The 24,045-nt window shown below is 39.4% G+C and overlaps 1 protein-coding gene across 8 annotated transcripts in view; it reads right to left on the bottom strand.

The window, feature by feature from the left end:
• The window catches only part of REPS1 (RALBP1 associated Eps domain containing 1), an 82,600-nt gene extending 58,782 nt beyond the window's left edge, over nt 1–23,818 (bottom strand). For 4 of the 8 annotated variants that reach the window (XR_012030871.1, XM_072825541.1, XM_072825499.1 and 1 more), the window contains exon 1: nt 23,556–23,817. Coding sequence is in view for 6 of the 8 variants with exons in the window: in XM_072825541.1 (XP_072681642.1) it covers nt 23,556–23,708 (153 nt within the window). In the remaining 2 variants the exon portion in view is untranslated. Of the gene's footprint in view, nt 1–23,555 lie in introns of all 8 variants that reach the window. The other 4 variants (XM_072825524.1, XM_072825509.1, XM_072825530.1 and 1 more) reach the window with 3 other exon arrangements.
• Nucleotides 23,819–24,045: the final 227 nt, after the last annotated feature.

Below are 24,045 nucleotides of genomic sequence, written 5' to 3' on the forward strand. Positions count from 1 at the left end.
TACCCATCCAAGCTCAGTAACACATGAACCAATATAATCATCCTCATAACTCTAGGAGTATGAGTAGGTACAGTTTTACAGATGAGAAAACTGACATCCGGGGAAGCTTGCTCAAGGACACACAGCAAGCTGACAGAACATGGAAAGAAACCCATGCTCTTAACCACTACATTATTGTATAAAGGATAATGTCTGCCCAGTGGTAAAGTCACATAATAAGGTGAATTATACCAGAGCTTTACTATGTTACATCATGAAACAAGAGTTTCTGTTTTTTTGGCAGGTAGGCCACAGAATCAAGTTTTGATAACTGCTTCTTATGTGAAAAGAGCTAAGTTACATAATATATCTCAAGCTTCCTCCAAGATCAAAGAATGGGGTGGATTCTACTCTAAGATCTCTTCTAGTGCAAACACCATTTCTCTGAACACAAATTTCGTATCAAGTCTATAATTAAAAAACTGCTCTCTGAAAACATCTAATTTTTAAAAATCTATTTTCTGCCAAAGTACCAAAGATTACTAGTTATGTGCCACCTTTAAAAAATGCCACAGATGTATATTTAAATATGAGTTATGATGAACAAAAATATAAGGAGTTAATAAATTCACTGCTTGAATGGGGCATTTAAGTGGAAATAATTAAGTGACTTGCCAAAACCTTGTTCTGTAAACCTAGCTCCAAAGGAACAACACCTGGCGTGAAATTCAAGCATCAATATTTTAATTTTTAAATCAGTGCCTTATCATATTTTTCGACTAAATATTTGATAACGAAAACTTTCTGCACTCTAGTTTTGTATTATGTCTTAGGGTCAATTTTCCCCTCTATCAGAAGTGTGTCAATCAAATTACTCAAGAAAAAAAGGGGAAAAAAAAGAAAAAAATATAGGGGAATGATTTGGCTTACCACATCTGTTTTATAACCAACATCTTAGGAACATAACTAACCCACAGAATTAAAAAATGCTGCTTGTCTTAAAACCAGGTGTATTTTATAAAATAGATAAAAATTTAAAAAAGCAGAACAGTAGCAAATATACCATGAAACTAATATGAACCCATGACATTACCCTAAAGAAATGGTGATAAATTATAAATAAAACTATCAAATGTTCTGTGACATTTTACTTAATTAGAAAATGCTGTAACATACAGAAATTCACAATGACTGAACATTCGTCCCCTCAGATCTTTGAGGTTTAGTAAGTCTTTTGTTGAGTTTAACTGCATGCTGTACTAATTTTAGGGTATACGTATCTCGGGGAGGTTTTGCTGAAGACCTTATTCTCCCTTTCCTGTGTACCATGGTCCCAGTGTGACAATGCTTTCTACTCAACAAGTGTTTAACAAACATATACAAATATCAAAAAACACCTTCCATACTCAAGTCAGATAAGGACAAAGGAAAGTTTTCAGGATCTTCCAAGACGCTACATCCTTCCTAAGGAAATAAAAACAGTAGTAGACAACAGTTATCTAGCACTACTCCCAAGTACCAGGCACTGCTCTGGGTATTTTATGAATTAATTTAGTCCTCAAAACAATCCTATGAGGCAAGTGCTATATTATTCCCAATATACAGATGAAAAAACTAATGCCCAGAGAAACCAAGGCCCACAATAAAATACTTGCTTCAAAGTAAGAAGTCTTAAGAATTAAACTATGTCTTTAAAATTCTATCAAAGATTAAAAAAAAAAAAGATTTTTAGCTGACTAAATGAGAAAACAAATACTAAACAAAATAACAAAATTGATGATATCAAAGAACCTCAAACAACCCTAAAAAAGTAGGTACTGTTATATTCATCTTACAAATCGAAATAGCCAAAGAGAAGAAAGTTCTTGCCCAAGATCACAGACTAAAAATCAGCAGGACCAAAATATAAATAGCTTTGAGAAACTGCAGTCTGGCTTGCTCCACTAAGTCACTGTTTCCCAAACTTGAGGCATCTGTACACCACTTTCACAGACTCTACCGTGTCTATGAGCTTCTTCTGCTGTTAATTTTTATCTCTTACACCATGATACTTAAAAAACGTTAATACATTTTTTTCAAAAGATTTATTCATTTTAAAGGGAGTATAAGCAGAGGGAGGGGCAAAGAGTGAGAAGAGAGAGAATTCTTAAGCAGACTCCATGCTAAACATGGAGCCCTGAGATCATTTACCTGAGCCCAAACCAAGAATCGGACACCTAACCAACTAAGCCACGCAGGTGCCCCTTAATACACTAATTTTTTTAAAGATTTTATTTATTTATTTATGAGACACACACACAGAGAGAGAGAGAGAGAGAGAGGCAGAGACACAGGCAGAGGGAGAAACAGGCTCCCTGCAGGGAGCCCGAGTGGGACTCGATCCCAGGACTCTGGGATCACGCCCTGAGCAGAAGTCAGACACACTCAATGGCTGAGCCACCCAGGTGCCCCTTAATACACTAGTTTAAAATATCACACCATAAATAAAATTTTAAGTATCACTTGAAATAAACAGAAAATAATAGAAACTATATAAGTTCCAGGAAAACAAAACTGCTATTTAATTTCATCTAAATACCATTGTCTGCAAAATATCCTTGTGGCTCCATCTAGGCCTGCCTGTAAGAGTAACCTGTTAGGAAGGTGATAAAAACTTAGTTCCAAGCTGAAATTTCTCCTTAATCAGACCTGGGAAACCACTGAAAAGGGAACAGCTTTCTTACCGTGCTTTCACATTTTCTTGGGTACATATCCCCCACTTTAGGAAAAAAAAAAGTTTTCTACCGCCTCCCTTAAACCAAGTATGCAGCCATGCCACCAGTCTTTCTTTACACTCACATTTTAGAGAATGCTCTAACACAAAAAGAAGGCAGACTGGTTATTGTAATTAGTAGCACTATAGGAACACCTTCATCAAAATGTTCTCCTCTGAAGTACTCCATACAGTGTTCAAAGTACATAGTATACCCTTAGAAGCACACAATGTTCTAACACACATCCCCTGCTCTCAAGAACTTCTGACCTAGTTGTAAACACAACACATAATTGAAAAAGATAAGCCATGATATAAAGCTGTAATTTTACACATCAGAATGGTTATCTTGAATACAAAGTTTTGTCACCAAATGGGAGCTGGATTTGAATCCCAGCTCCTACTAAGCATATAACCTCTAAAACCCCAGGTTTCTCAGCTATAAAACAGAAATAATGCCTGTTCTCTAAATTTAAAATTAGTTATATGCCAAAGAGCTCAACACCTGGCTCATAACAGACGCTAATAATTAGGACTTGATACTGGTAAGAGTTACAGAGGGACTACTATGGGTTGAAATATTATTAGAAAAAAAAAAAAAAGGAAGCCTGGTCTGGACCTTAAAGAATAGACAGGTTTTGCTAAGTCTAAACAAGATGGGCATTCTAATTGTGGGGGCTGGGCAGAGTAAGGAGAGTGCTACCAACAGATCAAAACAGAGATTGTAGTGGTGGCTAGGTAGCAAACTGGACAGAACTCAATGGCGAGGGCTCTGAATGTGACTATTTTTTACCAAGCATTTTTGAAGAATGTCATATAATTTTTTAGAAATTCATTATCTATTTCAACAATTACAGAAAACCTAGTTAAGAATTCAGAGGCTAAAAAACAAAACAAAACAAAAACAAAAAACAAAAAAATTCAGAGGCTACTGCAGTGTTGAGCAACATGCTGGTAAGAGCTCAAGTGCATAATGGAAAAGACAGAAAAGAATGATAAGCTGATATCTAAAGAGAAAATCTGAAGAATCTCACAGGTTGGACATAAGGAAAGGAGGAGTCAAAGCTAATTCTGAACAAGAGAAAGAGACACAGTATGAAGACAGGAAGCTAAAGACATAAAGTAACAGTAATTTAGGATAATGGCACGCAAAAAAAAAAAAAAAAAAAAAAGAATATCTACCAAGAAGTAATTCAGTGTCACTTGCAAGTGAAATGGTAAAACAGGGTAAGCCCTAAGAATTTGGTGACTAGGATAAAAGCAAACTTTAAGAATATCCTTTTTTAGGGGTACCTGGGTGGCAGTCAGTTGGGCAGCTGACTTGATTTCAGCTCAGGTCATGATCTCAGGGTCTTGAGATCAAGCCCCGAGTCAAGCTCAAGGTCAGCTCCATGTACACTAGGCACAGAGCCTGCTTAAGATTCTCTCTCCTTCCCCCCTGCCGCTCCCCCTCTTAAAAAAAAAAAAAAAAAAAAAAAAAGAATATCCCTTTTTAAAAGAAAAGGAGAGTGGAAGTAGTACAAAAGTTAGATTACTAGTGGTTGAGGAGAGTATACAGGCAGTGAAAAGAAATCTGGGTCATATGTTATTTGGCAGTAAAAGGAAAAAGAAAAATAGGGAAGGCAGCTCCATGGGTGTGCAGGGTCAAATGAAAAGAGGAAGCAAAAAAAAGAGCACTATGTAGCAAATAGCCATGATACAATACAATTAGTAACTATGACAATGCTATTTTGGCCATTTGTTACATGCAAATGAGGAACACAAAGTTTAGATTCACTCTAGAATCTAGTCTTAGGGGGAATTTGCAGAAATATGATGAAGAAAGTAAAAGATTTCTAATTCCAGGGGTTTAAAACTGTGGGCAGTAATAGAAAAGCCAACCACAAACTCCCTTCCTCTGGCTATTAAATCCTTAGCTTTTTGCAGGGAGGCAGAGAATACAGTAGGCTCTTATGTCTCAAAGGTTTCACATCAGCAATTTCTATTATTCCTGTTAGATTCATACAGATCATGACAAATGCTATAACCTGTCATTCTGTTGTGATACAAGTTTCATTGGCCTGTGCTAGGGAATAGGCTGTGTGTGATGTCATGTGAAGTGTGCCTCACACCCTCATCTTTAAGTGGGTCTGTCTGTGGTCTTCCATTTCCAGCCAGGTACAATAGAACTGGACAGAAGTTGTGCTTTATTACATTTTATTAAAGAAGGTATATGCTATAGTGCTAGGATATCCAGACTCGACCAGAATTTATTTCTTTACCTGCCCACAAATTCTTAGTTTTGTTTCTCATTAAACTTCTTACAGTCACTCTGCTATAAAAAAAAGAAATTCGGGGGGGGGGGGGGTTAGGTTTTGAAAGGGAGGCAGGGGGAACTGGCAACATCAGTCAGCAAAGCACCAAAGTCAGATCTCAGAGAATTCTGTGCTATTTGTTCCCGTTCTTGCCACCTCCTCCTCTTCTCTTCTCGTGCCCAGAACGTTGACTGGGGTGGGCAGAGAGAGTACCCATAGTGCTGGCAGAGGAACATCCAAAGCTGCAAGCTTTACCACCCCCACTTTTTACTTCCCTGGGTGAAGAGCCCAGACTTGTCTTAATTCATCATCCCAAACACGTCTATGGGTGCACAGCAATAAGCAGAGCTAAGCAACTTCCTTACCCTTAAAAGCTGGCTATGTTCTCTAAACATCTACTATGTGCTTTTGCTACTCTAGATATCACAAGGTCATGAAAGAAATGAAACCTGAATTTTATTCAGTTTGCTTAAATATTGTTGAGAGGTAAATCTACTGGAAGAGCAGCTAAACAATGACATAAATGAACAAAAAGCAACCTAGTACAAAACACATAGAAAATTATGGGTAGGAGACAAAGTCTCAGAGTGAGAGTGAGGTTGTTCAAATTGGATTTCCATAGATACCAAAGCTAACTCATGTTCTGAAAAAAGGGGAGGATGGAAGGTGGGGGAGGGTACTGCAGATAAACAAAGTAGCATGATGAAAAGAAGCTGATAAAGAACAAGTAACTGTGAGAAACAGAAAACAGATTTGGTGGGTGGGAACACACAGTCCATGTTAAGACAATAATCTAAAACAAGATTGTGAGATGTGGGGGTGAGTGGTAGGTAATTTTAAGGCTGGTAGACAGGACTATTCAGATCTGATAGCTCTAGTGTCAGGGCCGGGCATTTCGTGAGAATGCTATGCTTTTCCTCCCAAAGTGTCAACCAAATTAAATTAGAAACTACTGACCTATTTCCTTATTTAGATTTTTTCTTCCCTTATTTAGATTCTCTACCACTTCCTGCTTATTGTCAAGTTCAAAAATTAGAAATTATACTTCTAAAGGGCAGAGGAACTCGTGAGTTTATGACTAAAGTGAACCGTAATTATCTTTAAAAATTAAGAGAACAGCCTTTAGGCACAGTACCTTACAGAAAAGTTGTTAGTATGCATGCTCACTATATCTGATTAGAGCCACCTGAACAACTTCAGAAGTATTAACTAGCACACTCAGTCTAATTGAAGATCTATACAATCTTGTCTCAAAGGCTTCATATTGTTCCAAGAGGCTCATACACTGTTATTCAGATTTTTTTTTTTTTAAGATTTTATTTTATTTACTCATGAGAGATACAGAGCGAACGAGAGGGAGGCGGAGGGAGAAGCAGGCTCCACGCGGGGAGCCCTACGTGGGACTCGATCCCGGGTCTCCAGGATCAGACCCCGGGCTGCAGGCGGCGCTAAACCGCTGCGCCACCAGGGCTGCCCTGTTATTCAGAATTTTTAAAGTAGTATGATAAAATGAAAAGATCAGGTTAGGATCCACCAATGTACTGATAAGGAATGAAGGCCTGATGTGCTAATTAACCAGTCCAATAGGTTTGGGGTGCCTATCATGAACAATGATATGAAGGAAACAAATACTAATAAGTAAATACTTGCCTTCAAGTTGCTTGCCACCTATCATTCAGGAAAACATAGACACATGAGCAGGAAGCTAAAAGTCCAAGTTGTATACAAGTGCAAACATACAGAACAGTGTGGGAAAATTACAGAAGGAGGGATATCTCATTCAAATGATTAGGGAAAAGTAAGAAGAAGGATGTCAAATTAAAGCAGAACAAAACAAAGCATGAATGATATAAAGATTTTGAATTATTATTTCAAATAGTTTTCTTATTCCATGGGCAACAAAATAATATTACAGAGATATTCTTGATGACTCAGATAATTTAGATAAATATTATGTCTGGGATAAAAATTATAAAGGAAACAAAGGACTTTTAAAAATAAGTTAGTCTGCATATACCTCAGTATATAGAAATGAACTCATCATGAGAAGGATTTGTTCTAGATACCAACGAAGAATATGTAAAATCTCAGTAACAATTTGGAGAATTTAAGAGAAAAATCTAGAATGAGTTAACCAAAAGTCTTAATTAAAAAATGTTTTGAAAGTAATATACAAACTTGGCAGCAAGCAATCTGACTTCCATTCTTTTTTTTTTTTTTTTTTTAATCCATGAGCGACACAGAGAGAGAGAGAGAGAGAGAGAGGGAGGCAGAGACACAGGCAGAAGGAGAAGCAGGCTCCATGCAGGGAGTCTGACGTGGGACTCAATCCTGAGTCTCCAGGATCAGGCCCTAGGCTGAAGGCGGCGCTAAACCGCTGAGCCACCCGGGCTCCCCCTGATTTCCATTCTTATACTTCTGTGAAACCCAATATTGAGTTTTGCAGCATGCAACAGACTATGCTTTTCCAAAACATGCTTTCTTTCCTTGCTTCTCTGCTCATCTCCCTCCAAAGACCCAAGCAGCTACTTCAGGCTTTCTCTTATGCTCTTTCTTTTACTTAACAAAGTCATCTTGCCTGACCTTATTCATCTCTGTGGCATAAGCTGCCACCTCTGTTCAGGAGATCCAAACCATGTTTCTGTAAACTTTCTCCCAAGTTTCAGTCCTCTTGAGCTTATAATAAGCAGGCTCTCAAAAAAGTCAGATGAATGAATATTACCCAGATTTCCTAGAGGAGATCTTGATTAACTTTGCTTTAGCAAATAAAAGTGTTTGGTTTAACAATCTATTAGAATGTTCCTTGTCTTTATATAAAAATAGTTTTGGATCATATCCCTTTATTTTAATAAAGTTATTAATATACTTATTAGCAAACTGAAAATAATCAGTGTATCTAAATAAATGCAGAAGAACCTATTTTTAAGTTTTACTTACAGAATGTTCGAAGACACATGCCTGAAAGACAGAGGTAAAAGAGGACTTGTAACTGTCAAGATTACACAGCTAGTAAATGGTAGAGTTGGGAGTTAAGTAGTCCTGTTTGTAACCACAGTGTTCTACTTCCTAAGTATTATATGATTAATAATCCCACTTCTATGCTCATCTCTTTGTCCTCTATCTAAAATACTCTAAATCCCCAAATTTCTTCTTTGAAATTATGTTGAGAGGCCCCTACTTGCTTGCAGTCTGCCTCTAGTGGCCTGAGTCCTTTTAGAATCTTTAACAGTTGTGTAGTGCCTACTATATGCCAGCTACTGTTAAGAAGTTATTTATCCTCTCCATGTCTTTATTTTAAAAACAGGTAAAATAAACTGTACCAACATTGAGAATTAAATGAATTAATACTAGTAAAGGGGCAAAAACAGCTGGCATATAGTAGGCACTACACAACAGCATCTATTATTATTTTATTATTACAGCATTAAAGTTAGTAATCAGCATACTTCTGGGAAAAAAAGATAAATTTGTGCTCACTCATTCAATATTCAGCAAATATTAACCACCAAAAAATGTCTGGTCATGATCCTGATAGTAACAGTTACCCTGGTAGATTGCTGGAGCTTAGGAGAAAAGATTTAAGTTTACCTGAAGAGCACGAATTAGGTCTCTTTTACTCATCTCTATATATTCAGTACCTGGATGCATACATTGGTGCATAAAAGGTGTCTGACAGTGATTGCTGACTTAATGAATAATGTTATTATAGAATATTAAATAGGAAAAACATATTCTGAATATACAGAGAACAGAATTCAATAGAACCATCTCCTAAATAAAATAGTATAGCAATGCTACAGCTACAAGGTAACTGATCTTCAAGTAATTTGTTCACAAATCTTCAAGAATCCACTAATTTTAGAGTATCATAAAAGCATACATTTTCTTATTAATAAAATGGGAATAACAGGCTTACTATAAGGATTAAATGAGACCATGTGTTAAATAAGAACCACAAAGCTGCAATGAGATGCTAGTGGAAAAGAGTAGGCTAGACTATTCTAGCTCCAAGGCGCATTCCTCAGCCAAAATGCAATCATACTATGTGTGGATGACTTGGGTATTGCTTGCAAATGGCTAAAAGGCTCTTACATTAAATATGCAAATGTTAAAAAATATGCAAATACTTCTGGGTTTAACATCCAAGGTTCAACTTTTTGGAGGCTACACTAATTTTAGGCAAATATTATACTTCTACATCCACCTCGCCTTGCTAGGGGTCTCAAGAATATTTCAGAAAAACCTCTGAAATCTTAAGTGAGAATACCTAAAACTCTACAGCAAAAGTGCAACTTGCCATTTACTGTGAAAGAATATTTCAAATATAATGAAGTATGAAATCTTCATTTTTTTAGTCAACAGCCTTATTCAGAAACAACCATCAAGTCTGCACAAGCTTTAAGGCCACCCAGCTGCTACTCTCAAGCCCTGAAATGCCCACTGAATCTTGCTAACACAGATGAACTGAACATGACATCTCACTCAGCACATCCAAAATTCAGCACAAGGTAACCCCAAAAAACTATACAACCCTCCTCACTTCTTTCTGTTAATGGTTATCACCACTCTGTAAGCTACATAAGATCAAAACCTTAAAATCATTTTTATGATTTTATGATTTTATGATTTATTTGAGTTTTCTCAAATAAGCAGAGCTTGACTGAATGACACTTATTTGATCACCCTCTTAGAACTGGGTACTTTGCTCTATGTTTACACTTTATTTCACTTTGGTATTATGAAAACTTCTGGTATTACTGATATTATCTGATATTATCCTCAGTCTACAAATGAGGAAATGGGAGTCTTCAAGAGAGGTTAAGTTACTTGTTCAGGGCAAGAGTTATTAAATACAAAGTGGAGATTCATTTATTTATGTGAGAGGGAGAAAGAGCACAGGGGAGGGGTAGAGGAACAAGCAGATTCCCCACTAAGCAAGAACCTGACATGGGGCTCTGACCTGAGATCAGGACCTGAGCCAAAGGCAGACACTTAACCAATGGAACCATCCTGGCACCCAAGTGGAGATTCAAATCTATAACTGTCACATTCGAATACTCAATACTTGCTGGCACAGAATAAGGGTGTTATAATTAAATATTTTTCTATGGAACATAATTAAGTGCTCTAAAAAATATGAATTCTTCTTTTTCTGGGGTGGGCAGGAGAGGGAGAGAGAATCTTAAGCAGGCATCTAGCACAGAGCCTGAATCGGGGGTTCCAACTCGCAACCCTGAGATCATGACCTTAAACACTTGTGTTTAAACAAACCTCTGGGGCAGCCCAGGTGGCTCAGTGGTTTGGCGCCGCCTGCAGCCCAGGGCATGATCCTGGAGACCCCGGATAGAGTCCCACATCGGGCTTCCTGCATGGAACCCGCTTCTCCCTCTGCCTGTGTCTCTGCCTCTCTCTCTGAATGAATAAATAAATAAATATTAAAAAAATAAACAAATAAATCTTAAAAAAAATAAACAAACCTCTGTTCCTTCTAGTCCTAAATGAGACACAAAGAAAAATCAATAATTCTTAATAGTTTCTAGAAAATGATTTTTTTTCAAGGATAGAGATTTCTATTTCCACATACACCTGACATATTCCATGGACAAGAAACAATAATCACTCTTAGATCAGGGCTGTTGGCTACTCTTTATCCAATGCAGCATATTTACATGATTGTGAGGACTGGGTCCCAGATCTATCACTTATGCAAATTCGGACTGGATACAACAATGCAGAAATACAAAGCCACCAAATCAATGCTTCAAAGTAACATTAGAAGCTTTTAGCCTAAAAAAAGATTCATGATGGTGATGGTGATTATTTTTTTAAAGATTTGCGAGAGAGAGAGAGAGAGAGAGAGAGAGAGAGAGAGAGAGAACGCTCACATGTGCAGGGTGCGTGTGAGGGGCAGAGGGAAAGGAAAAGATAATCTTAAGCACACTCCACGCTGAATCCTGAGGCAGGACTCTATTCTCAGGATCCTGAGATCATGACCTGAGTGGAAACCAAGAATCCCGACAGTGATTATTTTAATAGAAGATAACCAGAAGTAGTCCTTCCTATAGATTAAAACTACTATTTTATTAAATTACTACTTATCAGGCATGATTATTTCAAAGTCAGATTATTTTTGAGGCACTATGTGTAATTTTCCAAAAAATTACGATATCTGAATTAAGTGTATATAAATTCAGCATACGACCCAAACTCAACAGAAACTGGTCTCAATTCTTTCTAAATCACAACTTTTTCAGCCCCTTCTAAAGCTATTAAATAATGTACACGTAAAAAAATCTAGCCCGGGTGGCTCAGTGGTTTAGCACCGCCTTCAGCCCAGGGCCTGATCCTGGAGACCAGGATCAAGTCCCACATCAGGCTCCCTGCATGGAGCCTGCTTCTCCTGCCTGTGTCTCTGCCTCTCTCTCTCTCTCTCTGTCTCTCATGAATAAATAAATAAAATCTTAAAAAAAAAAAATCTAGTACATATAAGGCATGTACACAGAAAGCAATGAATAAATGTTAAAGCCAGAATTATTATTCCAGTACTAGTGCTCCATGTAAATATACCTGGTTGTAATGAATCTTCAAGTGGCAATCTCCTCTACACATAATTATCAATGTATCACCTTTCATATGATATTCAGAACATAAGACACTTAACAAATATCAATTATGTAAGTAATATTGATATTGAGGTTTTGTAAATAAAAATACATTATACAGATAGTAGAGGATCCTTTATTCTCTACCATACTTACCTTCACATCCTCCAAGATGACTGTTTCATACATTCCCCCCACCCTGCAAAACCGTTTAAAAAAAAAAATGTATTGCTTTGAGGTATAATTCATATACCATAAAATCCAACGATGGTAAATGTAGGATTCGTTAAATTTTTTTTTTCATTTATTTATGATAGTCACACAGAGAGAGAGAGAGGCAGAGACACAGGCAGAAGGAGAAGCAGGCTCCATGCACCGGGAGCCCAACGTGGGACTCGATCCCGGGTCTCCAGGATCGCGCCCTGGGCCAAAGGCAGGCACTAAACCGCTGCGCCACCCAGGGATCCCGGATTCGTTAAATTTTAAGAAAATTTATGGAGTTGTGCATCATCACCACATTCCAATATTAGAACTCTACCATCACCCCAAATGTTTTCCTCCAGTGTTTCCATCCTAACCTGGTCTCAGGTAACCACTGTTCTTTCTGTATAGCTTTACCTTTTCTAGACATTTCTTATGAGTCCACAATATGTACTCTTTTGTATCTGGCTTCTGTCACTTACCATGGTTTTTTTTTTTTTTTTTTTTTTTTAAATTTCACAGGGGGAGAGAGAGAGCAAGCACGCTTGTGCACAAGCATGGGGAGCGGGAAAGGGAGACGCAGGCTCCCCACAGAGCAGGGAGCCCCACACAGTACTCAATCCCAGGACCCTAGAATCATGACCTGAGCCAAAAGCAGACAATCGATTAAGCCACCCAGGCCCCCCACTTACCATGTTTCTGACATTCATCTTTGTTGTAGTATTTTGTAATTTGTCCCTTTATGTTACAGAATTATGTTTCACTGTATGGATATACCATATTTTGTTTACCCATTCCACCATTTGATGGACAGCTGGACTGCTTTCCAATTCTTGACTGCTGTGAATAATGATGCTAACAGACATTTACAATTCTTCATGTGCACATTTTCATTTATTTTGGATAGGTCCCTACGAGTGGAATTGCTTATTCATATAAGCTTCTGTGTAAAACTTTTTAAGAAACAGCCAAACTGTTTTCCAAAATGGCTGTACCATTTACATTTCTAAGAGCAGTGTATACGTTCCTGTTTCTCCACAATACCATGTAATATCAGTCTAATTATAGTCATTCCGGTGGGTGTGTGACAGCATCATTGTTTAATCTGCATTTCTTAATGACTAACAACACTGAACATCTTTTTATATGTTTATTGGCCATTTATAATGTTGAACATCTTTTCATATGTGTAATGGCCATTTATACAATCTCCCTTGGTGAAGTATCTATTAAAATCTTTAGTTCATTTTTTAGTTTTTTTCTTTATAACTGAGTTGTAAAATTTCCTTATATATTCTAGATTAAAAACCTTTACTGTGTTTGTAATATCTATTTTCTGCCAATCTATGGCTTGTCTTTTTACTTCCTTAAGTATTCTCTGAAGTGCTGAACTTTTTAAGCATTTGAATGAAGTCTGATTTGTCAGTCTTTTCTTTTATAATTCATGCTTTTGGTATCATTTAAGAACTTTGCCTAACATAAGGTCATAAAGATTTTCTCTAATGTCTCCTAAAATTTTTATAGTTTTAGATTTTATAATTAAATCTATGATCTATTTTGAGATTTTTGTATATGGTGTGAAGTTGTTTTTTTTTTTTTTCTTGAGGTGGGTGCTCCAATGTCTCCCAAAATGTTCAACATGGGGTCCCCCCCACCAGCCACCAGACCTCAGTACTGAGCTTTACTACTGCAAATACTGTTCCTACAGTAATCGGTCAGTTGTGGGAGTGCTTGTCCACTACCAGAAAAGACATCCAGAGATAAAGGTCACTGCCAAATATATCAGGCAGACTCCTCCTACAGCTCCTCCTACAGCTGCAATGATGAGGGGGCCCCAAGACTCCCCTCAGCCACCCGGCCCCATGCAGCAGCTGACCCGAAGCAGCTCTGAGAGAGACGGCCCTCCCGCAGAGAATGAGATGTTCTTTTGCCAGCACTGTGATTACGGGAACCGGACGGTCAAAGGTATCCAAGTCCATTTTTTTTTTTTAAACATACGGATATCTAATTGTCCCAGCACCATTTGTTGAAAAGACTATCTTTCCCCCATTGAATTGTCGTCCTGGCACTTTTTCAATAACCTGTTCATTTCTAGACTCTCATTTCTGTTCTATTAATGTTTTTGCTTAGTCTTAGCAAATCACACCATCTTGACTACTGTAGATTACAGTAAATTTTAAAATTAGGGCAAAGCTTCTATTTTGTTTTCAAAATTGTTTTGGCTATTCTACATCCTTCACATTTCCTTATAAATTTTTGGCTCTGTTTTACAATTTCTACAAAAATGCCTAGTAGGATTTTGATAGGGATTTTGCTTGAATCTAGAGAGAAGTTTGGGGACAACTGCCATTTTAACATCAATCTTCCAATCTATGAATACAGACTATTTATTTATAGATTTATTTATATATTAAAGAGAGAGGGAAAGAGCAGGAGTGCAGAGAAGGAATCTCAAGCAGATTCTGAGATCATCATAGAGCATGACACAGGGCTTGATCTCATGATCGGAGCATGATCTCATGACCCGGAGATCAGGAATCATGCCGAAACCACAAGTTGGACCCTTAACCAAGGGTGCCACCCAGGCACCCCTTTCCATTTATCTAAATCTTTAATATCTCTTAGTAATGTTTTGCAGTATAGAAATTTTGGTGCTTTTCATTAAAGATTTTATTTTTAAGTCCTCTCTGCATTTATCGTAGGGCTCGAACATAGAACACCAAGATTGAGAGTTGCCAGCTTAACCAACTGAGCCAGCTAGGTACCTCACCTTTTGTTAAATTTATTCCTAAATATTTACTCTTTTTGATGCTACCAAAGATTTTTTTTTGTTGCTTTCATATTCAGATTGTTCCTACTACTAAATTGTTAATATTGCCTCAGTTTGTGTAAAAAAAAAAAAAAAAAAAAGTAGAAGTAGAAACCATTAGGCTAGAATATCCTTATTTTCCTCCACTATGTACCTACTTGGTTCCATATCCATGTTCTTCATTGTTTTCCCCTTTCAAAATTGAGGAAGAGATCCCTTTTCTGTTAAGACCATCCTATGCAGCCAGGATTCTGAACAATATTGCTTTGTCAACTCCCTTTCTCTTCTTGTCTTCCTTTCTTCCCTTGTTAAGCCTAACAACTAAAATCATGCTGCCGTATACTTTTTATGCTCAAAAAATAAATCAGAAAAGACTTCCTTTATATCCTCGAATACCTCCAGTTTCTACCTCATGTCTATTTCATTTCATCAGCAAACTTCTATAAAAAGCCATCCATACACCCTATGTCTAGTCCCTGGGCCATCAAGTATCCCTCAAGTCACTCAAATCTGGCTGCCACCTCTACCATTCCATGAAACTGGCTCATCAAAGTTACTGATGACCTCCAGACCACCAAATCCAATGGGCATATTTCTGCCCATATCTTCCAAACCTCTTGGCCAAACTCAACACAGTTAAGTATTCTTTTCTTGAAATACTCATATTTCTTGGCATCCATGATATAATCCAATATACACTGTCAATTTCCCTACAACCACTCTTTCTTATTAGCCTCCTTCCTAAAGGCCTTCTCCCAGTTTACCCAATTTAAAAATGTGCATTCCTCAGGGTTCCATTTCTAGCCAATCCGTCTTTCCTCTCTATAGTCTCTTCTTTCTCTTCTTCCCTGATTTCATCTATTTTCATGGCTTTTAAGTATCACTAGTAATACACTGATAAACTTCAAATTGACATCTCCAAGCCAAATATCTTTGATCGTCTCTGGTAGAGACCTGACAATCTACATGATTCTAAGAACCTATGATTGACCAAAAACAAACAAACAAAAACCCTCCTGAATTTACCATTACCCCTCCACAGAAAACAAATACAAACAAAAAAATCCTCTCCCAGCCATCCAATAATGTTGACTTCCAGCAACATCTGAGTTCTAACTTATGCTCCATATCCAATCCATTGTCATGTTGTCCTATTTTTGCCGCCTCAAAATATCTCAAATATATCCACTCCTCTCCATCCCACTGACGCCTCACTAATCTAAGTCATCATTTCCTATTTGAGCTACTGCATATCCACTGGCCAATCTTTCTGTTTGCCCAATATTCTCTTATCATACAGCAGGGTAAGCTTTCAAAACATAATTCAGATGGTACTCCCTTACTAAAAGCTTTTTTCGTATTTTTTTTTTAAGATTTTATTTATTTATTCATAGAGACAGAGAGAGAGAGGCAGAGACACAGGCAGAGGGAGAAGCAGGCACAATACAGAGAGCCTGACGTGGGACTCCATCCAGGGTCTCCAGGATCACGCCCTGGGCTGCAGGCGGCGCTAAACCGCTGCGCCACCGGGGCTGCCCTTTTTTCGTATTTTCAAATCTAAACTGCTTGTTGCTGTGTACAAAGGACTTGTAGTATGTGGTCCCTGCCATGTCCATCTCCCCTCCCCTATAGTGCTCCAGCTTTTCATTTCCTCAAACACATTAAGTTCTTTAGGCTTCAGGCCCTTCATATGCTTTCTTTTTTTTTTTTTAATATTTTATTTATTTATTCATGATAGTCACACAGAGAGAGACAGAGAGGCAGAGACACAGGCAGAGGGAGAAGCAGGCTCCATGCAGGGAGCCTGACGTGGGATTCGATCCCGGGTCTCTAGGATCGCGCCCCGGGCCAAAGGCAGGCGCCAAACCGCTGCGCCACCCAGGGATCCCCCATATGCTTTCTTTTATGTGAAATATCTCATTCTTGCTCCCTTACCTGTGTCCATACCTCCTCAGAGGAACCATCGTCCTACAACTAAGTAGGGCCCTGGAGTCTGCAATCATTCTCTATTAACTGTACACGTTCTTTTCCTTAATCCATAAAGGCAGTAAGGATTTCTGATTTTTACCTCCTCAGAGGAACCATCCTCCTACAACTAAGTAGGGCCCTGGAGTCTGCAATCATTCTCTATTAACTGTAACACGTTCTTTTCCTTAATCCATAAAGGCAGTAAGGATTTCTGATTTTTTATTACTGCTAAATATATACCCCTAATGTAAATAATACCATCAAAAAGTATTCATGAAAATATACAAAACTAACTTAAAAAATTATGTTTAGCACTTCAGAGGTATGTCTGCTCTTCTTCAAAACTTTATGTAGAGGTCCATGGGTTGAGCTTGGCTAAACTGGAGGAAAGCTAGCAACCTCAAATTATATGCACAACTTTATAAACTGTGTTTTCTAAATAGATGTCTAGTACATGCAACAGAATTTCAAAGGAAACCGCAATCCAAGAGTTAGAAGATATATGTAATCTAATAAATTCTAACTTCATCATTTAACAAGATAGACTCAAATTGAACATAAAATCAATTCATGAAACAAAATGAAAAGAAGATACAGTATTTTTTAGGGGGTGCCTGGGTGGCTCAGTTGGTTGTGTCTGCCTTCAGCTCAGGTCATGATCCTAGAGTACTGAGAGGGAACCCCATATCAGGCTTGCTGCTCGGTGGGGAGTCTGCTTCTCCCCCCACCCCCCGCCCCCGCTCCTGTTGTATGTGTGTGTCTCTCTCTCTCCAGCTTACTCTCTTTCTCTCCGAAATAAATAAATAAAATCTTTTTAAAAAAACAGTATTTTTTTAAAGGCCTAAGTCCTATAATTTACTAAACCTCAATAGAATTTAGTGTATGGTATGAACTTAAAAAAAGATTTCTGAGACAAGGTTATCATGTCCTGATTTTTATGTCATGCCTATATGTGCAACCCAGCAGACATAAATTCTTTATATAGATGTAAAGGAGGGAAAAGATGAATGAAAATGCATCTATCACAGAAAAAGCTACAGAAAAAGAAACATCTATGAAGGAAAAGATGAGAAATGCCAAGTCTTATCATCCTTTCCAAATTTTCACTGGCCAAATATCTTGAAGAATTAGGAAACCACAGACCTTACAACCTTTTCATTATTAGTTCCTGCTCATGTAGGTAGTCACTTCAGCATTCCAGGCTGATATTCTCTTCAAATCTCCAAAAGAATGTGAAAGAAATCAATGTGTTAAAATTGTGGAGCAACTAATTTCAAGACTGTACACTATGTTCTCAAGGGTGTGGCTGGCTGGCTAGGGGGCCATTTTGACACTGTAACAATTTTATTTGAAAAATCCAATCCAATCACTTCAGGCTATGAGAACATGAATCCAAGATATTAAGTGATCTGTTCAAGGTCACAAGGCTAGCTAAAGACAGGACTGGAACTTGCCTCCCATGTTTAGTGTTCCTTATTACCAACTTCTCTTTTATAGCTCCATCAAAATGCTTAGCATGAGGTCCCCAAATACTACGACTCTAACTCTTTCTATAAAGAAAAAAAAAAAAGATTAAAGCTAGCATGATATGATACAGGAAAAAGAAATTTAAGAGGTAAATATGACACTACAGAAAGTCATTAAGTACGACTTCTCTCACAAACAGTATATGTTTTTCAACTGTGTATAGGAAGTGTCTAAGGCAAGATCATATTTGTAATTTGTTGTAATTAGTGATTCAGAAATTACAGATAAAGAAATCACTACTCCAGAATAACAAATCTGACCTTTACATTAAATTTATAACTTTCAATGAACAAATGAAGCTCTACTTCTCTATTATAATATTATCACTGATGAGCAGATCTTGTAATTGAACAAATTTCAAGAGAAAAACGAAATGGTTTATATTTCATTGTCATTTTTCATCCATTAAATTAATGTGTTATTCAAATATTCTACTGAGATGTTGTTCAAGAAAATAACCTGAAAGATTTCTTGAGCTTCATGAATAGGGGTACACTGGTTATAACCCTCAATGAAAGAACTGTTAGTACTAGAACCTTTTATGCACTCAAGGTCTCTGTGAAGTTTTAAAACATTCCCCAAAATGGGGGGGAGGGGGGGGCGGTGCTTGGGTGGCTCAGTCTGGCAAATGTCTGTCTTCATCCCAGATCATGATCCCAGGGTGCTGGGATTGAGTACCACATCAGACTCCCTGCTCAGGGGGGAATCTGTTTCTCCCTTTCCCTCTACCGGGTCCCCCTGCTCACGGTCTCTCTCTCTCACACGCTCTCTCTCAAATAAATAAAAATCTTAAAAAATATATATTTTTCCCAAAACAGAAGCTTTAAATAAAAGCTAAGAAAACATACTCATCAGTGTAGTAGCATACTTTGCCTAATCTTTAAAAAAATAAATTACTTCTGATTTTTAAGCCAATAAATGTTTGTTATTTTGTTCAGCAAAAAGCAAAATTCCTCCTGATTAAATCCTATGAACCAAATTTTTCTCTACCCAGTCCTGTTCCTCTCTGTTGTGGAGCTTTTAGCTCATTCATTTTATCTACTAATACACGTCTCCAAAAACAAACCATTAAACTTGACACGTCTTACTCTATTTCAAAACTAGTGTACTGAATTGCCTTTAAAATATCTGACCATTGAAAAAATAAATAAATAAATAAATAAAATAAAATATCTGACAATCGTACTAATAATGTAAATTGTGTCTCTGTGTGTACAAGATAACAACCACAAGAATCTTCTTTCTCTTAAGTGGCTGTGTCTCAAGACAGCATCATACATAAAACCATTCACTATGCAAAGAAGGAAATCCATACATAACTCAAAATCAATCTTAAATCTCTACTCTTGAAAAGAACTCTGGGCAAACCAATCACATGAACAGTGAAAGTAAGAAAAAGCTGAAAGGTAGCAAGGAATAATGGGAAAGGAGAGATGCTTTATTCACTAACAAGTTATTTAACTTCTCTACCTATCGTGTTCCTAGTTAATAAATAAAAATAACACCCACTTCACAGGGTGTTGTAAGGATCAAATGAGTTCCTGCATGAAAACGACATGCCCAGTAAAAGGAACATAACATGCACTCAATAAATGCCAGCTCCTTCCTCCTTCAGTTCTGGGCCCTCTGTTCTTTGTTCTCCACATCCATTCCCCCAGATGACTCAGCCTTCTCATGACTTTTATTAACAAATGCTGAAAACTACTACATCAATCAAAGTCCTGATGTGTACATGCATGCTCACAGTTTAAGAAGCTGTCCGTCCCCTACCCCTGAGATACTTAGGTGAGAAAGGCAGAGGAAGAGACTTGAATATCTGAATTTCACTGTAAGAACAAGCACTTGGTGTGGACAAATGTCCAGGAGTTTCCAACTATCTCCAGAGACTTTGCACTGCCCTCTCAAAATGCCAGAAATCAAACCCACCAGTATCTTTTTTAAAACCAGGCTCTCTTCCTGCCCAAGTGGTGAGTGGTGTCCAACAGGGAATAATCCTCGCACTAATCTTCCCTCATCTAAATATCACCAGGTAACTCAGGCCCGTCAAGTCTACCTTCATAATTTCGAGCCTCATTTTCCGTTCCACTGTTACCACCAGAGTCCAGGTGAGGATTTCTCAATCTCAGCACCACTGACTGACATTTGGGCCCCTATCAATCTTCGTTGTGGGCACTGTCCTGAGCATTGTAGTATGTTTAGCGGCATCACTGGCCTCTATCTGCCAGATGCCGGTACAACTGCTCCTTCCCTGCAAGTAGGGACAACCAAAAATGTCTCCAGACAGTATCAAATGCCCCTTGGGAGACAAAATCATCCTCCCAGGATGTCCCCCACTCCTGCATCTGAACACCATGGCCCAGTTCCTCATCACCTCATACATGCAACAGAGAATGGTTCCCCAAATTCATCTCCAGCTTCTTCCCTCTAATTCCTGTTGCACTGATCTCCTACAGGTCTTGTAAAGCACGGCTTTTATGAATCATTTCTCTTAAACTACACCTCCCTGTTACCTTTACAATTAGTTCAAAGCTCTCCACCCAGCCTGGATAATCTGGCCTCAATTAAACATTATCCAACAAAGCACCTCACATAGTGTCTACCCAGCAACCCTTCAGTAACTCAGACCTGTTCGTCCGGATGTTTCCTATTCTACAGCTGTCACCCTAGTTTGGATGCCCATTACCCAACATACATTCCAGACCACTGCACGAGCCTCCTTCCCCCGACTCGACTCTCTTCTTACTCGAGGTTAAATAACCAGCAATGAGTCTCCATTGCCTATTGAAATACGAAATCTTCTGCATATTCCTTAGTCTTTCTTAATATGGTCTCTTTCAACTGTATGTTCCTTTGTCCCCAAGGCACACTCCAGCTTCAGCAAAACCTAACTATCTGCTACCCCTTGAAAAGGCTCCTACACTTTCCACCTTTTATCATGTTTTCTTCTGCCTGCAAGTCCTTCATCCCACTGCCCTACCGCCATACTAATTTAAAGTCCATCTCAATTAAGTCAAGGAGACTTTCCTGATCACACCTCCTTTGTACCTCTCCTATGGCATTCACATGGTACTTTATGTCACATATGTGTATTTCTGTAGTTTACAAGGTCCTTGAGAGATTCTTACTCCTCTTTCGATGCCCTGTGATGCCTACCCCAGTTAAGTAGCTAACTTAATGTATTTGAGTTGACTCAAATGTCTCCCGCTTAGCAACAGGAGGCTGTGTTTTCAGACAATCCCAAATTCTCAAGAGAATCAAATCCATATTCCCCTTTTGTCTCACATTTTATGTCTTAGGCCGGTTTTTAAGTAAACTGCCTTCAAATATACCCAAAATACTTAGTTCTGCTTCAGCGAGCTCCTACAGCTTCCAGCTTGTAACTGAATCCTGAATATTTATGCTATGTAAGTCCTTTCTTTATACTGAAAAGCAACAGAAATATACTTTTGAATGTTAATAAAACCGAGCAAAACGTGAAAATAACTTGATTAAACAGATTTCAAGCAAAGGTTAACTAACACTAATGTGTCTATCTTAAATAATACACTAAAAGTCCTAAAGTTTTCTGGCACCATTAAAAATATGAAAGTCTGTTTATTTTAGCTCCCTCCACCCCAAAAACATAAACCAAAACAGAACTCATAAAGTTTCTCGTTTAGTTCCTAAATGACTTGAAAGTGTGTTTTGCTATTGCTACAAAGAAGGGCAATAGCATTAATGAGCATGTTCTGACCAGACGTCTTTCTAAAAGTCTAACTCCAAAGGCATAAGAGGTGAGAGTATGGTATCCCAAAGCTCCCACCATTTTTTAGCCAGAATCAGCAGACTGTAGACCCTCCCAACCCTGTTTTGTATGCCCCCGAGCTAAGAATATTTTTTACATTTTTAAAGGGTCTCAGGGACACCTGGGTGGCTCAGTGGTTGAGCGTCTGCCTTTGGCTCAGGGCGTGATTCCAGAGTCCCCGGATGGATTCCCACATCGGGCTCCCTGCGTGGAGCCTGCTTCTCTCTCTGCCTATGTCTCTGCCTCTCTCATGAATAAATAAAATCTTAAAAAAAAAAAAAGGGTCGCAAAAACAAAAACAAAGAATATTCGAGAGAGACTGTATGTGGCCAGCAAAGCCTAAAATATTTTATTTTTGTCCCTTTACAGCAGCACAAATTTTAGACTCCTAGCTGTTGGTATCTAAGACATCCAACTTTTCCTCCCAAAACTTTTTAAAAAGCAATATGAGACATATAAGATTATGCAAAAAGAACGCATTCAACTTAGTCATAGTTAACACACAGGTAATTTCTAAAACAGAGACCTTCGTGGGCATTTTTATACTTCCAAAATTTTTGTCAGAAGGAACCTCTCATTCATTAGATGAGCAGATTTACGCTTAAAGAGTGAAAGTACCTGGCCCAAAGTCCCACTGCTGGTTAACAACAGAATGGGGTCAAAGACCCAGGCCTCAAAAACCCAGATTCAGTGCCCTCTGCAGTATACTACATTATACCTATGCATATGGCTTTAAGTTTTGGAGATGTGGGTAAGTGGCTTGGATCATGATAAAGATGAAAGCTTAAAAACCTGCCCCAGATATGCTGTTTAGACAGACTAGCAGCTATGAATCATTAAACAGTAACAATAATGTTCACCACATACATTAGATAAGACCTTCTAGGAAACCTTCTATTTTAAAAACAGACGTGATAGAGAAAGCTTAAAATTTACTGCTTGCTTTTCTAGTGCTACACATCTGATTGAAGCAAACAAATATGCACGTTTGACTTAACAGCTGGCTCAATACTCATCTCCCAGCCCAAACCCACAAGTTCCACCAAATGTTACCGAATGCCAATCGCAAACTGTCCAGTTTACATCAGTCACATGTCCTATAGTTAGCTGCAAGTTCTTTCCACATCTATTTGCAAACGACTAGCTCTAAGTCCAAATTTTTGATCTCCCCAAGAAAGAATTCAGCTTCCTTAAAAGAAAACTGCTTCTTCGAGTCCTACAAAACCCCACTTTGTCCCGTCTGCTGGCTCATTCAAGAATCAAAAAAAAAAAAAAAAAAAAATTATCTACACCGATAACTTTACTACTCTGCAGGATCCAGGATTCAAAGACACGGTAGCAATGCAAGATCCTTCAGCTCAAAGTCGCTCTTCCCGCGTCGAAAAGCAGAGTCTGGGGGGCAGCCGCGAGACCCCGGACTTGGCTCTTGGGAGAGAATACCCAGACCCCCGCCCCCACCCACCCCCACCCCCGCCCCCACCCGCACCCGCACCGGATCCCGGCGTGACTTTTGTCCTCCAACAGCGACCCCTCCCCCTCGGCCGCGGCGCGAGCGCGGGCCGCCCGGGCACCTGCGGCCCCAGCCCGCTGCTGGGGAGCCCGGGCCCCCTCCCGCCCAGCCCCGGGGCGGCCGCGTCACCTGGAGGACCACGTCGTTGGGCAGCTGCGCGGCCCGGAACAGCTCCAGCACCCGCCCGTTGGCCGCCACCTTCTTGGTGCTCTCGATGTCGCAGTAGGAGAAGAGATCCGAGTAGTATTTCTGCTCCGCATCGCTCAGCGTTAAGCCTTCCATCTTCGCCTCCGGCTCACGGCCGCCCCGCCCCGCCCCGCATGCAAGACCCGGGGCCCGGCCCCACGACCCCGGGACGGCGGGGGCCGCGCGCGCCCCGGCTTCCTCCTCGCCCCGCGGAGCCGCGCGGAGCCCCGGCCTCCGGCGCGCGGGGGGCGCGCGAGCAACAGGGCCCGGAGGTCGCTCGGCGCGCCGCCGCCCGCGAGGCCCCGCGCGGTCCCGGGCTCGGCTCGGCGCGCGGCTCGGGCTCGGGCTCGGGCTCGGGCTCCGGCTCGGGCTCCGGCTCCGGCTGCGGCTGCGGCTCGGGCTCCGGCTCCGCGGCCGAGGGGAGGGCGCGGGG

Source organism: Canis lupus, chromosome 1 (assembly GCF_048164855.1).
Source record: "Canis lupus baileyi chromosome 1, mCanLup2.hap1, whole genome shotgun sequence".
Classification (NCBI taxonomy): domain Eukaryota; kingdom Metazoa; phylum Chordata; class Mammalia; order Carnivora; family Canidae; genus Canis; species Canis lupus.